The sequence below is a fragment of the Natator depressus genome, chromosome 4, assembly GCF_965152275.1.
Source record: "Natator depressus isolate rNatDep1 chromosome 4, rNatDep2.hap1, whole genome shotgun sequence".
Classification (NCBI taxonomy): Eukaryota; Metazoa; Chordata; order Testudines; family Cheloniidae; genus Natator; species Natator depressus.
The window spans coordinates 141,253,672-141,268,847 of NC_134237.1; the positions used below are offsets into that span (position 1 = coordinate 141,253,672).

Genomic DNA, 15,176 nt, shown 5'->3' on the forward strand with positions numbered 1-15,176 from the left:
CTCGGCACGCCTCGTTCCCGGCCTGCCCCGCGCGGGACTCCATCTCCCGGCCTGCCCCGGGCTCGGCACGCCTCGTTCCCGGCCTGCCCCGCGCGGGACTCCATCTCCCGGCCTGCCCCGGGCTCGGCACGCCTCGTTCCCGGCCTGCCCCGCGCGGGACTCCATCTCCCGGCCTGCCCCGGGCTCGGCGCGCCTCGTTCCCGGCCTGCCCCGCGCGGGACTCCATCTCCCGGCCTGCCCCGGGCTCGGCACGCCTCGTTCCCGGCCTGCCCCGCGCGGGACTCCATCTCCCGGCCTGCCCCGGGCTCGGCGCGCCTCGTTCCCGGCCTGCCCCGCGCGGGACTCCATCTCCCGGCCTGCCCCGGGCTCGGCGCGCGCAGGATGGCGGCGGCCCGGGCGCTCGGCGTGCGAGCGGCCTGGCGGGGCCGGGCCCTGCTGGGGCCGACGCGGGTCTCGGGGCCGACGCGGGGCCTGGCGGCCGCTCCCTGCCCCGACCGCGGGGAGCCGCCGCCGCCGCCTCCCGGAGGCCGGGCCCGCTGGGCGCTGGCGGGGGCCGGGGCCGGGGCGCTGCTGCTGCTGCTGCTCCGGGCCCGAGACCGAGACCGAGACCGGGACCCGCCCGCGCTGCTGCCCCCGGTGCGCGCCGCCGTGCCGGCCCCGCCCGCGCCGCCCCCCGGCTCCGCCCGCGCCGCCTTCAACTTCATCGCCGACGTGGTGCAGAAAACCGCCCCCGCGCTGGTCTACATCGAGATCCTGGGCAGGTACCGGCCCCCCCCGGCCCGCGCCCCCCCCCGGACCCCCCCTCGGCCCGCGCCGCCCCTCCGCCGGGCCCCCCCTCCGGCCCCCCCCCCCGAGCTGGCCCCCGCCCCCGCGCTGGTCTACATCGAGATCCTGGGCAGGTACCGCCCGCGCGCCGGCCCCCCCAGGTAGCGGTCTTGGTTGGTGGCAGGGGCCTGGCCCCGGCGGGTGCTCTGGTCAGAAGGAGGCGGAGGCAGGCGCCCTGGCTGCGGGAGAGGTGGCCGATGGGCAGGAAGGGGGCCTGTGTCTCCAGTAAAGGGGTTGCCGATTACGGAGATGGGTGCCTCCCGCCGCGCTGACCCTGGCTCTCCCCACAGCTGCCTCTGGCTCTTGTCCCGCAGGCATCCCTTCTCGGGCCGGGAAGTGCCCATCTCTAATGGCTCTGGCTTTGTGGTGTCCCCGGATGGCCTCATCGTGACCAATGCCCACGTGGTGGCGAATCGGCGGCGGCTGCGGGTGAAGCTGGCTAGCGGGGAGCTCTACGATGCTGTGGTCCGGGAGGTTGACCAGGTGGCAGATATTGCCACTATCAAAATTAACCCCAAGGTGTGTGGGGAGCCAGGTGCACAACCAGGGGCGCGCAGCCTTTTCTTGGCCTCGTCTGCCCACAAGGCTGGGAGTTCTCAGCCTGCTCCAATGCCCCTGCGCTGACCTGTCTTTCTCTCCCCCCACAGCAGCCTCTGCCCACGCTGCCCCTGGGCCGCTCCTCAGAGGTGCGCCAAGGTGAGTTTGTTGTGGCTATGGGCAGCCCTTTTGCTCTACAGAACACCATCACCTCTGGCATCGTCAGCTCTGCCCAGCGGGGCAGCCAGGAGCTGGGCCTGGCCGATTCCAACATGGAGTACATCCAGACCGACGCCGCCATAGATGTAAGGGGAGTGGGGGGCAGGGCAATCGGGGGCTGGGGAGGACAGTGGGGGGCCTGGCTGAAGCCACCATACTGGTGTTTGGGGTGGTGGGTGGAGCCAGGGAAGGGGGCCTGCATGTACTGAGGTTTCAGAGGGCATCTTGTAGGATGAGCCGGAAAGCAGGAGGGGGCGCGAGGCAGGGGATCTGGGTTATTTTCCCCAGGAGCTGTGTTCCGGTGGGAATGTTGCTGCTGGGGCCTGACTCTCCCCCTCTCTCTCCTGCTGCAGTTCGGGAACTCAGGGGGCCCCCTCGTCAACCTGGTAAGTGCTACTATTTGGGCGTTAGCCATTTCTGGGAGGGAATGTGGTGCCCGTTTGGGCTGGGTGCTCCAGCCCTGTCTCATTTGCTCTGTGGAAGGGGGGTGCCCACCTCATGCTGCCAGCAGGGAGTACAGAGATGAGGCAGCCTGGACCCTTCATATTCCACTGGGAGCATTGAATCAGACCCTTGGTGGGACAGGTGAGGCAGCAGCTTGACCCAAGATGCTCATCTCCCAGGCCCTGCCCACAGCCCAGGGGGCTCTGACCTGAACCGAGCCACACTCCAAAACTGGGGGTAACTGGACTGGGGTCTGGTACTTATAAGGCACAGAAGAAGGGCTACGTGGCCCCCACAGCCAGTGGGACCTGCTCGCCCCTGTGAGAGTAACCACTGCCTGACCCACCCCCAGCCAAGTGTGTGTTGGGAGCAAATTGGTGGAAGCCTGGATGGACTGAGCTTGAGTCCTGCCTAGTGCCATGTCCCACTTCTCCTTGCAAGGGGGCAAACTGTGGGTCAGGAGGGATGGCAGGTAGCTTGCTTGGCTTGTATGGTGATTGTTTCCCGGCAGGACGGCGAAGTGATTGGGGTGAACACAATGAAGGTGACTTCAGGTATCTCCTTCGCCATCCCCTCGGACCGGCTGCGGGAATTCTTGCAGAAGGGGGAACAGCGCAAAAGTGAGTGTGCTGGTGCAGGGGAGATACAGGCAGAGGGAGTGGAGCAGAGCTGGGGGGTGTGGGGGATAGGAGCACCCACTCCAAACTTCTTGCTGGGGCTGTCATTCATCTATCCCTGGCAGAGGACCGGGTCTCAACCTGTCCCCGGCATGTCAGAGTCCAAGGGAAAAGCCTGTCCCCTTGAGGGACCCTTCCAGGCAGAGACATAGTCTCCCTGGGCTGTCCCCAGCCCCCCTCCACTGCAGGCTGGTTCTCCTCTTCTCAGCTATGGTAGCAGGGGGGCTGGAAGGGATGGAGCCAGGCAGAGGTGCCTGAGCACAGCTGGGTTCTGGAGAAGGGAGCCGGGGCCCATCTATCTTCTGAGGGAAGGCAGTGCAGTTCTGCGGTTCAGGCTTTAGCAGCTGCGTCCCTAACTGCAAAGGGGCCAGGGAGCTCTCCCATCCTGGTATGAGGGGACTGAGCGGTAAGAGGCCATGAGTGCCCACCTACTCCCTGGGGCCTATGTGGTGCAACAGGAAAGAGACACTGTCTGGGTGCAACTCCTCCAAGATTTAACTCACCAGTGAGGAGGATGTTAAACAGCAGCTGCTAGGGAGAACCACTTTCAAAGCAGCAGACTGGATAACTGGCACCTCAGGGCTCCAGAAGGGCTGCTGGGACCAATACAAAAATGTTGCATTCAGTTCTGGTGCCTACATTTTAAACAGGACATCAAAAAATTGGAGCTGGTGCAGAGTAGAGCCACAGATGGTTTGAGGGCTGGAGAACATGCCCTGCAGTGAGAGACTTAAACAAACTGAGCTCTTTATAAAAGCAGTAAATACAGGTGACCTGATTAGTGGCTAGGCACGTACACAGGGAGCAAATACCGGGCGCTAACAGGCTCTTTAATCTAGCAGAGACAGGCAGAACAGGAACCGGGGGCTGGAATTTGAAGCCAGACAAATTCAGATTTAAAAAAAACGCCCAAGGGAAGCAGTGGCTTCTCCATCACTTGATGTCTTTAAATCCAGATGCGACGCCTTTCTGGAAGATGCCTTTGACAAACACAAAGTACAATTAGGCTGACCTAAAAAGAATTTGTAGAGCAACTAGCAAAATACTCAAAAACAGCAAAAAATTTAAGCCTATCAAAAGCAGGAAGTCTGCCAAACAATCTGTGGGGCCACTGGACAATCAAAGCGCTTAAGGAGCACTCAAGGACGATAAAGCCATTGCCGAACAGCTAAATGAAATTTGTATTGGTCTGCATGGCTGAGGATGAGAGGGAGATTCCAACACTTGAGACATTCTTTTTAGATGAGAAATCTGAGGAACTGTCCCAGATTGAGGTATCAATAGAGGAGGTTTTGGAACAAATTGATCAATTAAACAGTAATAAGTCACCAGGACAAAATTCACCCAAGAGTTCTGAATAAACTGAAATACGAAATTGCAAAACTATTAATTGGGATATCTAACCTGTTGCTTAAATCAGCTTCTGTACCAGATGTTTGGAGGATTACCATCGTGATACTAATATTTTTAAAAGACTCCAGAGGCGATCCTGGAATTACAGGCCACTAAGCCTAACTTCAGTACCAGGCAAACTGGCTGAAACTGTAGTAAAGAACAGAATTATCGGACACAGAGATTAACACAATTTGTTGGGGGAAAAGTCACCAGATTTTGTAAAGGGAAATCATGACTCCGCAATCTATTAGAATTCTTTGAGGGGGTCAACAAGCATGAGGACAAGGGATGATCCAGTGGATATAGTGTACTTGGCTTTTTAGAAAGCCTTTGACAAGGTCCCTCACCAAAGGCTCTTAAGCAAAATAAGCTGTCATGGGATAAGAGGGAAGGTCCTCTCATGGATCAGTAACTGGTTAAAAGATAGGAAACAAAGGATGGGAATAAATGGTGAGTTTTCAGAATGGAGAGAGGTAAATAGTGGTGTTCCCCAGGGGTCTGTACTGGGCCCAGGCCTATTCAATATATTCGTAAATGATCTGGAAAAAGGGGTGAACAGTGAGGTGGCAAAGCTTTCAGATGATACAAAATTACTCAAGATGGGTCCAGAGCAGACTGAAGAGTTACAAAGTTAAAATCTCACAAAACTGGGTGATTGTGCAACAAAGTGGCAGATGAAATTCAGAGTTGATAAATGCAAAGTTAATGCACCTTGGAAAACATAATCCCAACTATACGTATAAAACGATGGGGTCTAAATTAGCTGTTACCATTAAAGAGAAATCTTGGGAGTCGCTGTGGATAGTTCTCTGAAAACATCCACTCAATGTGCAGCGACAGTCAAAAAGGCGAATGGTGATAGGAACGGTTAGGAAAGGGACAGACAGTAAAACAGAAAATACCGTGTTGCCTCTATATAAATCCATGGTACGCCCACAGCTTGCATGCAGTTCTGGTTGCCCCATCTCAAAAATAATATATTAGAATTGGAAAAGGCACAGAGAAGGGCAACATAGGGGTATGGAAACCGCTTCCATATGAGAGATTAAAGAGGCTGGGACTGTTCATCTTAGAAAAGATGAGACTGCGGGGGATGTGATAGAGATCTATAAAATCATGGTTGGTGTGGAGAAGGTGAATAAGGAAGTGTTTTATACCCCTTCACATAACACAAGAATCAGGAATCACCCAATGAAATTAATTGGCAGCAGATTTAAAACAAATATAAAGTACCTTCTTCACACAGCACATAGTCAACCTGTGGAACTTGCTGCCACTGGATTTTGTGAAGGCCAAAAGTATAACAGGGTTCAGAAAAGAGTTAGATAAGTTCCTGGAGGATAGGTCCATCAATGGCTATTAGCCAAGATGGTCAGGGACGCAGCCCCATGCTCTGGGTGTCCCTAGCCTCTGGCTGCCTGAAGCTGGGACTGGATGACAGGGGATGTGTCACTTGCTAATTGCCCTGTTCTGTTCATTCCCTTTGAAGCGTCTGGCACCAGCCACTGTCAGAACCCAGGATACTGAGCTTGATGGATCGTTGGTCTGGCTCAGTAGCCATTCGTAATTACAAGCTCTTGGGCTCAATGCAGGGCTTCCTGGGTGAAATTCAGTGGCCTGTGATGTACAGGAGGTCAGACTAGATTGATCTGAGGGTCGCTTCTGGCCTTAAACTCTGACTTTGGGCCTCTCTCTGCCTATGGGTTGGCAGGGTGCTCTGGGGATCTACTCAGGGCCTTGACCAGAATCTGGGCTCTCTACACAACGGCAGCCCCAGTCTGTGCGTGGTGGGTCCGGATGGCAGAGCAGCTGCAGTTAGGATGTTGGCAATGATCTGGGGTGTCCCTGCTTTCCCAGCCCCCAGCCGCTGTTTCCCCACGTGATACTTGCCTTGTAGGGGGTGGATGCGTGGGATGGAACTGGCAGGCTGCAGCCTGGGGCCGGAGCATGGTTTTCTCCTGGGCTGGAGCCCCTCCCTCTGTTGTAAGGTGATTGAGGAGTGACCCAGCTGGACTGGCCTTGTGCTGTGAAGGGTGAGGGAGCGTGCTCACACAGGTCCCTTCCTGGGCGTCCTAGACCTGGTTCCCTTTCCTCTTACAGGCTCCTGGTTTGGCAGCACGGAGATGAAGCGCCGCTACATTGGGGTGATGATGCTAACACTGACCCCCAGGTATGTGTCCTGAGTCTGGGGCCGGGTGATGCTTCCAGAGCTTTCCTGGGGGCCAGAGTCTCTCAGGAAAGCAAGCTGGAGAGGGGAGCCTGTCACCCCCCAACTCCAGGAACCCAGACAGAGAATCACTCTGCAGTTGGAAAAGTCCCCGTGGGTCCCACCTCACCCCAGGCCAGTTAGTTTACTTGTGCTCGCTGCAGTTTAGGGGAGCATCCCTAGGGGCAGGGCGCCCAGCCCTCGCCCTGGCAGATGAGTTCCTAGGGAGATTCAGCCTCCCATCACACCTTCCCAGCCGTCTCTTAGCTGAATTGGACAGAGAGAGCTATTCTCATTTCTGCCCAACACCAGGCATCTTGAAATTTACTGTGTCACTGCAGGCCACCATGGTCTTGCACAGCAATTATGGAGAAGTTGTGTCATTCCGGAGGAATGCAAATGGCCCATTTGGGGTTATGGGAAATCGCCAGGCAACAGTAACAAAAGTCAGCTCTTGTGTTCCATGGCAGGTGGCCAGAGTTCTGCATTCCCCACACGCTGCTTTATGACATGCTCCGGGATGTCCTAGTCAGGCAGCCCCTGGCAGTGCATCGAAGGGTAGCAATGGAATATCTGTGTGCGTCCACTGAGCCTTGAAGTGTCTTGGCCGGCTGGAGCTTTCAGGCTCAGCTGCATAAGGGACTTTGTGGTCTCTGGCTGGCTGGGCCTTGGGATGTACCTTTAGTTGACTCTCGGAGCTCAGTCTGTTAGTGGGGTTAGTAGTGCGGTGGTCCAACAAAAGAATGCCGTGGCATGAACCAGCAGGCATCTTCCCCCGAGCACTCCCTGGGAATGGACAGGTACTGCTGCCTTTGCTATGAGCTGATGCTCTGCTCTTGAGTCCTGCTTCCAGGTAGGCCTGAGGATCCTGCTGCTTGGTGCCCTTGGTCTTTTACATCCCCTTCTTGGGGTGCTGGAAGGGGAGATGCCACTCGCGTCTCCTTGAATCGGGGTTAATGGTGGTGGTTGATTTCTTAAACTGCATTTCTTGGTGTCCAGGAGATGGCGCCAGTGTGCTCCGTGTGCTGGCGAGTCTGCTTTTTCTTGGGGGAGCACGGCTGAGTCCTGGAGAGGGGCAGGAGACAATGGCCCAGTTAGAATAGCACATGTGTGGCAGAGCTAGAACCTGCCTGCTGCCAGGTCAGGAGGGGACTTTCCCGGGGCAGGTTGACCTGGCCTCCCTATGGCAGGGCTGCTGCTGGGGCGTCTGCTGCTGGCCATTCTCAGGGATGGGCAACTGGGCTGGGTGCAGGCTGGCTCTGGTCCTGCCTGGCATCTCCCACTTTCTTTTCCAGCTGCCTTGTCCTTGGGGGACTGCTGTGTGTCAGGGGCACACGGGGATGGGCAGCGGCTCTGCTTCCTTGTCCCCTCGGTGTGGCTGGGGGCGAGGCAGGCTTGGCTGCTGGGGTCTCTCTCAGGTCGTAGGGCCGGGCAAAGTCCCACCTAGTGGCTTCGTGCTCTGTTCCCCATGAGGAGCTGATTGCCTGGTGAGGCTGCTCCAGTGCTGGGACACGGTGTCCTCAGCCCCTTGCCAGGGCCCTCTGGCTGGGTGGTGTTTCAGTGATGCGCGCGCGCTCTCTCTCTCTCTCTCTGCAGTATCCTGGCCGAGCTGAAGCTGCGAGACTCCAGCTTCCCTGATGTCTCGTACGGGGTCCTGATCCACAAGGTGATCATTGGCTCCCCAGCCCATCAGTAAGTGCTGCTTACAAGGAAGGTCCTGACGCTAGCTGCTGTGGGGGGTTGGGGGCCAGAAAGCAGGGTGCTCACTGTGGACTCAGTGCCCATCCCCTGCCCCCAGGCAGCTTGAACCAGCAGCCAGTGTGTTCCTGACGGGATTAACCTGTCCGGGCTGGGAGGGCTGCACTCACCTCAGTACACTGCAGCTTTCCCAGGGGAGCCACAACCCAGAGCCAGCCAGCTGCTCTAGGTGGGGCCAGACTTCCACATCCCTATCTGCCTTGGGCAGGGCTCTGTGGGGGGAGAGGGTCTGCATACATCACTGCCGGACCCCCAGCATGCTGGTGTCTGCTCTCTCGACAGGGCGGGCCTGAAGGCGGGTGATGTTGTGCAGGAGATCAATGGGCAGGCCGTGCGGCGCGCAGAGGACATCTACGAGGCTGTGCGGACGCAGAACAGCCTGACCCTGCTGGTGCGGCGAGGCTATGACGTGCTGCTGGTGAACGTCAGCCCTGAGGTCACGGAGTAGAGAGCTGCCCAGCTGGCAGGGGGCGCAATGGACTTGGCCTGGGCACTGGGCCTTAGCTTGAAGCACACAAACCGAGTGAGAGGCTCGAGGTGACAGGCAGGAGGTCCTGTGCCGCCAGACAGGGCGGCACAGAGGAGACTCAGGGCCTTCGCAAGAGCCTGAAACGCCCCAGCCAGCGGGGCTGGTCCTGGAACTGGCTTATGGCAGGGCGGCTGCTGTCTGCTTCCCTCATCCCCATTAAACCTCTCTTGGGGAACCCTCAGCCATGGGCCTTGCTTCCCTCCTGAGGCTGGGGGAGCCTGCGTCCAGCTGCAGCTAGGCAGGGCCACTCCTGGGATGGGTACACCAGGCTCTGGCAGGGTGGGGGCTCTCCCCTTGCAGTCAGAGCCAGACAAGGGCAGGTGATGGAGTTTTGCCAAGGGCATCCTGGAGATGCAGCCCCCCCCAGCCGCTGATCCGCTTGTTTTAGCCATGCACTGAGGAGGGCAGGCTGGGCTCTGGCCCCGCTCGGGGATCACTGTGGGGTTTGTGGTCTGACTCCTGTTCACCGACATGGCATCTCCCTTCTGAGCTGCAGGGGCTCCCGTCATCACAAGATTAGGGCCGTGTGGCTGTGGCGTGGGGCCAGGGGGAAGTGCCAGGGCTGGTGTCAGCACTTCTTGCACCCAGGCTGAGCCTGCCCCTGTACTGCTTACAGCTGCTGCTGCTCTGTGGGGGTGAGGGGAGTTCATGCTCTGGGACTTGGCAGGTAGTGTTCTGCTCAGATCACTTCCAGTTGCTGCATGGTCTCCAGGCTCTGCTGCTCTCAGGTCACTGTGAGAGGGGCTGCAGTACCGGGTCTGAACTGAGACCTGGCTTCTGCCAGGAGGGGGACATGTGTGTCAGTCCTGGCCAGCTCTTCCCCTGGGCCTAGACCTGTCCCTTGGAGCCTCAAGGCCAGCTGCCTGATCACTGGGGGCTGGAGTGCTCCCCTCCCAGCTCCTCACAAAGGGAGACCTGCCCCACTCACTCCCAGGCTGCTGCTTCCCCCAGGGCTCAGGGAGGGTGGCACAGGGGCTGCTGGGGCAGTGAGGGGCTGGCCCCCTGGATGTGCTCCCCTTAGCTGTGGGGCTGAGACTCCCTGCCTGACCTAGCAACAGCCACAGGGTTGCCTTGGTCTCCTGCATGCACTGGCTGGGGAGCAGGAACCTGCTTGCCTCTCACTGCCCTGCTGCTGCTGGCTGGGCTGTTTGTTCCTGTCCCTGGGCCCTGCAGCAGGGAGCTCCCAGCGTGGCATTCTGGGAACCAGCAGCTCCATGCTCTTCCCCAATTCCTGGAATTCCCTGCGCCAGGGAGCAGCCAGCTGGGCCCAGGGTGGGGAAATGCTGCCAGCAGGAGAGCAGCTGTATGGCTGGGCTGGGGCTCTGGGCTGCCCTGCCATGTGGCTGCTTTAACGTATGAAAGGAGCTCAGTGCTGGGTGGGGAGGCAGCTCTGAAGTACGGTGGCTTGCTCCCAGACTGAGGAAAAACAGCCCAGCATAGAGGCCTCCTTTCACAGCCAGTCCTGGCCCTGGCCCCTCCAGTGGAATTTGTTCTACACCAAACCCCAGCCAGGGAGGAGAGGCACTTGCTTGCGGGGGGAAAGAGCTGTGGTAGCAGTCATGCCATGGCTCTTTCCAGAGCCAGGAGCCAGCACCTTCCCCCAGCCCAGCCCGGGCAGCTCCCCATGCAGTTGCTTATGTTGCGCCCACCTCTCCTGTGTGAGTGATCTCCACTAGTCTGGCCTGGCTTCCCCCTCAGTCCAGCTTCAGTGGTGGCACCTGGGCTACCCACCTCGGGGCCCTGCTCTCCTAGCCCAACCAACTTGCCTCTGATTCTTGCTGTCCCTGGGCTGGCTCTGGGCCTCTGCAGTGGCACCTGTTGCTACTTCTCAGGCTTCCTGCCCTGATCATGCCCATTTGGGACATGGGTGCCTAGGCCTGGGTGCAGGATGCTGGGCCATGCACACCAGATGCCCTGCCCAGGTGAGTTCTGGTGCCCTGGGGTCCAGGTGCTGGGCTGCCATGCGCCTGCATCTCATGGCCCTGAGGCTCAGCCTGCCTGCAGTCCTGCTGCAGCAAGGCCAGGCTGGGCCATTGCCTCAGTGGTGCATTAGGGGCCCAGTGACAGCTGTGAGCTGGCCCCAGCGCCTCCTTGCAGGCTGAGCCCAGCCAGCAACAGCCCCATGCATTTGGGGGCAGAGGGTTGGCTCCAGGCCCCAGCTGCTCCTGCTGACACGCCTCGTCCAGGGGGAGGGTTCAGCAGTTCTGGTGCTGCCAAGCCGTGTCTGGTGGGGCCATAGGCAAACTGCTGGAGCCAGGGGCTTGTGTTGGAACCGTTTTGGGCGTTGGCCCAGGACAGTTTGTCCCCAGACACAGCCCTATCACCACTCTCTCCTTCCGTCACCCCCCGCAAGCTCTGCAGTCTGCCCCCTCCTGTTGCGCCAACAAACCCCACTCCCTGGGGCCAGGTCCAGCTCTGCCCCCAGCCTGGGCTTCCTTTATCTCCTAGCAGCTGACCCCCCACATCCCAGCTCGCAGGCAGAGGCCCCCTGCAGCTGTCTCTTTCAGTGGCTCCAGCCATGCTCAAGCCCTCACTGCTGGTGCCGGGGCTGGCACGTGCACTGCAGCTGAGCCCCCATCCCCATGTTCTCCATGCGGGCACCTACGCTTGCTGGGAGCCGTGGGCATGAGCAGCAGGCCTGTGCTGCCCTGGTTTGTCTCAGGGCCAGGCTCTCCCCTTGGCCAGGCAGGAAACCCCTGCCTGTAGCTCGGGAAAAACCAGCCAGTAGCACTCAGGGAAACAGACCGTCACTTTTATACAGAAAATAAAATGACAACTAAGAAATGGGGGCATCCCTGCCACAGTCGGGGAAGCAGGGCCCAGGGCTGCCTGACATGGTTTAGCTCTTCAAGTACATAGACACGCTACTGTACAGAGAAAGGCGTGACAGGGCCCAGACCCGGCCAGCCCTGCAGGTGGCATGGGCTTAGGGACGCTGTGTAAGGTGCCTGGAGCTGTTGCTCACTCCTCCATGAGGTTCCTGTGTCGGCCGGGCAGGAGAACGGCTGGGGGTGCTGGTCAAGGCCAGTGGGGCGGAGGGGCAGGATGAGCGTGGCAGCGGTGGGAGGAGAGGATGGGGGGCAAGAGCTGGAGCACCAGATGGCCATTCACACACCTCTCCAACCCTTCCAGGGAGAGGAAGCTGCCAGATTTGGCCCCGGCTCTAACCCTGCCCTGCTTGGTGTCATGCTGCACCTCAGCCCCACAAGGAGGTGGGGAAGCCCCCATACTGCCTGGTGGTAGAAGTCCACAGTTCTCCCTGAGCAGGGCTGGGTGCCATGGGGCGCAGTGCCCAGCGCCTACCTCCTGTCAGGCCCTGCATGGCCAGGCAAGAACATGGTGGCCACCTCAGCCCAAGAAAATCCTGCCCGAGATTCAGAGACACCCGAGGACTCCACAGCCAGGCCGGGCCAGAGGCTGCACCTGGCTTGGAACAGCTGCTGCTGGGCACAGTTTCTCACACCGCGGACCCCGCAAGCCAGCCGGGGACGTGACGCTGCCAGCCCGGGACAAACTGCTTCCTCCTCGGAGCACCCGGCGTGTGGGGGAGCGGTGGGGGAGATGGCCGTCTCCGGGGGGCGTGGGAGGGGACAGTGGGTCACTATACAATCTGGTTGTTGAGCTGTCCTGGGTACTGTTCAAACCGCTTGTTGGCCTCTTCACTGAAGGCGTCACCTGAAGTACGAGGTGAGATGTAGGCGCCAGTGAGGGAAGAACACGCCCAGCAGCTCCCTGCCGCAGCCCAGCCCCCGAAGCCAATCCCACCTCCCCTCCTACCCATCTCCCCGCCCCTAGCACCACCCTGCCACAGCGCTGCCCTGCCACCAATGCCCCCTCCCCGCCACCCGCGGTCCCCATCACCCCCTCAAAACCTACTTCACAGCGCTGCCCAGCCCCCATAGCTAATGCCACCTCCCCAAAACCTACCCCACACTGCCCTCCGTACCAGCCTGCCCTGCACCCAGTGCCACCTCCCCTCCCACCCATCTCCCTGCCCCATACCCCCAGCCAGTGGGCCCCCCAGTCCCCACCATCCCCCAAACCTATCCCACCACCATGCTCTCAACACCCCCCTCTTCCCACTCTCCCAAACCTATCCCTCACCGCCCTCAGCACCAGCCTGTCCTGCACCCGCCGCTAATGTCACCTCCCCTCCCCCCAAACCTACCCCCCACATCACCTGAGGTGCCCAACACTGGTGCCTCCCCGCCTGCCTGCACCACCCCCACCGCTTTCTGCTGCCCTGCCCCCCGCTGTGCCGGGTGAGGCTGCCCCCTTTCTCCCCGGGCTCTGGCGCGGCCCCGCACCGATGTGGCAGTTGTGCACCCAGATGCGATGCCCGTCGTATTTGCAGTTGCACTTCATGGCGTTGTTGGTGAAGTCGCTCTCGGCCACCTCGTAGTTGGGGTTAATCACCACCTGCCAAGGGCACCAACCTGGGGCTGAGGGACTGCCTGGCAGCCACACCCGTGTCCCCTCCTCCATCCCCCCCACCAGGGCTCCATGTACCCCTGTGTCCCTCTCTGGCTAGAATGGCAGCCGCCCCAGTTCTTGCCCCATGCTGAGGTTTTGTTAGCCAGGATTTTAAATACGTGATTAAGCAGCTGGCAATTTAAATGCTAATTCCCTATGGTGTGTGTCCCCCCACCCCCCGCACACGCACACACACATTCAGCAGCTGGCCCAGCTATACACAAAGCTCCTGGCCTGAGAAAGCTCCATCTGGTACACACCCAGCAGCACAGGGCGCTGGGCCCACATTCCCCACAGGGCCCGGCTCTGCACAGCCTCACCCCTGAGTACAGAATCCAGCTACGCCCTGGGGATCCTTCCCTGAGAAACACCTCTGTGACTGCTACATCACCAGGACACTGACCCTGGCAGCCCAAGGTGGGGAGAGTGGGAGACAGAACTGTCCTGGAGGCCATCCCTGGACTGTGGAACTCACTGCCACAGGAGCGGAGCCCATGGCCCCATCATGCCACAAACTAAATGCAACCTCAGCTCTAGGACAGCACCTACCAATAAACTCATCCCTCCGAGACTGGCCCGTCCCAGCCCAGACGCCACCCCTTCCCTCCCACCAGGTGCACACCCGACCCCACTCAGGCACACAGCCACTCCACACGACCACACACACACACTGCACTCACACACACTCTGGAAAGCAAGCTCTGATGGGCTAGGAAACGGGAGGCAGAGAAGAGGCGGCAGCAGCTGGGGCTCCGGGTACCCGGCAGCTGCCCACACACACACGGGGAGGGCGCAGCAGCCTCTGCCCACGTACCTGCAGGATGTAGTTGCCGGGCCGGACATCGGTGATGTCGATCCACTGGCAGTCGATGTCGTGCCTGTACAGGTCCCAGCAGCCCACGGTGATGCCCTGCTCTCCGAAGTTAGCACATTCATACCGCTTGGCCACGTCTGGAACGGGGGGTGAGGTCACTTACCCTGGCCCTCCCTCCGCCCCACAGCGAGCCCAGCCCGAGACAGGCAGCAGCTCCCCACGGGGCAGCCCCAGAGGAAGGAGAGATTAGTGGGCAGACACAGCCCCACCCCTGGGCTCTCCCCTCGCTTCCAGCACGACTCTTGGCAGTGCCAAGACGCTGCACCCACCTTCCTGGCACTCTGTGTCCTCCAGGCAGAAGCTGGCCTTGTGGCCCTCGGCCACCTTGCTGCCGTTGGGGGTCAGGAGGTCGTAGTGGGTGAAGATGTCCATGCTGTGATAGTGCCTGGGAAGAGACACAAACCGAAGGCACTGCACCCACAGACACACAGTGGGCGGGGCGAGAGACGGGGGGATCCCAGAGGTGTGCTGCAGCGGGGGTGAGGGGGGAGCCCAGAGACAGACACAGTGGGTGGGGTGCGAGCCAGGGGGAGGCCTGGGAGGGTGGAGGAGGGAGAACGGCCCAGAGATATGCATGAGGGCGGCATATTGGGAATATCCTGGGGACATGGCCCTGGGGAAGGGGCAGCCCGGAGAGAAGCATGGAGTGGGAGGGGAGGCAGGGCATGTATCTATCTGTCTGTCCCAGAGAGGCACTGGGAGGCAGCCCAGACACATACCCCCAGTGGGGCCCCAGTCATACCTCCAAGCACTTTCACATGCAGCTCTGCACAGAGCCCTGGCCCCGCTCCAGCACCTGCTGCAATTGCATTGTCATGCAGAACGAGAGGGGAACAAGGAAAAGACCCCAGAATGGGCGATCACAGGGGACCTGGTCCCCTACGTTAGGGCTCACAGCCCCACTGTGTCTCCATACGAGTTCTGTACCACTGGAGCCCACAGATCCCCCTCCCTCAGGGCTCCCATAACCTGCCCTACAGCAGCCTCCCCAGGGTTCCCCCTCCCATCTCCAAGCCCAGCCTCCTCCCCACCCCCAGCCTTCTCCCATGGTCCTTCCCCCGAGAGCTCCCCTGCCAGGCTGGGAGACCCCCCAAAAGTGGGACTGAAATCCATGGAGCAAAGAGGAGACTGGCCATGGCTTGGACAGGACAACCTGGGCACCCAGCTACCCCTCAAGGCCTGGAGCCAGGACTTCCTGGGGCTGATGTTAGGTCAAAGGGTCACACGGTGGCAAGGTGC

General features: G+C 60.0%; 2 protein-coding genes across 9 annotated transcripts in view; one reads left to right on the top strand and one right to left on the bottom strand.

The window, feature by feature from the left end:
• The first annotated feature begins 381 nt into the window (after positions 1-381).
• On the top strand, positions 382-8,895 carry HTRA2 (HtrA serine peptidase 2). The gene is made up of 8 exons (XM_074952092.1): positions 382-761; positions 1,140-1,344; positions 1,473-1,667; positions 1,935-1,967; positions 2,537-2,645; positions 6,198-6,267; positions 7,900-7,995; positions 8,344-8,895. Exons 1-8 carry the CDS (start codon positions 382-384, stop codon positions 8,507-8,509), a joined length of 1,254 nt encoding a protein of 417 aa, XP_074808193.1. The 3' UTR covers positions 8,510-8,895.
• Positions 6,439-15,176, bottom strand: part of LOXL3 (lysyl oxidase like 3) — a 34,200-nt gene continuing 25,462 nt past the window's right edge. For 2 of the 8 annotated variants that reach the window (XM_074952038.1, XM_074952039.1), the window contains exons 13-16: positions 14,207-14,322; positions 13,878-14,014; positions 12,898-13,009; positions 11,351-12,265 (exon numbers count right to left, since the gene is read on the bottom strand). In XM_074952038.1, the coding sequence (XP_074808139.1) occupies positions 12,192-12,265; positions 12,898-13,009; positions 13,878-14,014; positions 14,207-14,322 (439 nt within the window). In that variant the 3' untranslated portion in view covers positions 11,351-12,191. Of the gene's footprint in view, positions 7,369-11,349; positions 12,266-12,897; positions 13,010-13,877; positions 14,015-14,206; positions 14,323-15,176 lie in introns of those variants that run through there. The other 6 variants (XM_074952041.1, XM_074952043.1, XR_012639406.1 and 3 more) reach the window with 5 other exon arrangements.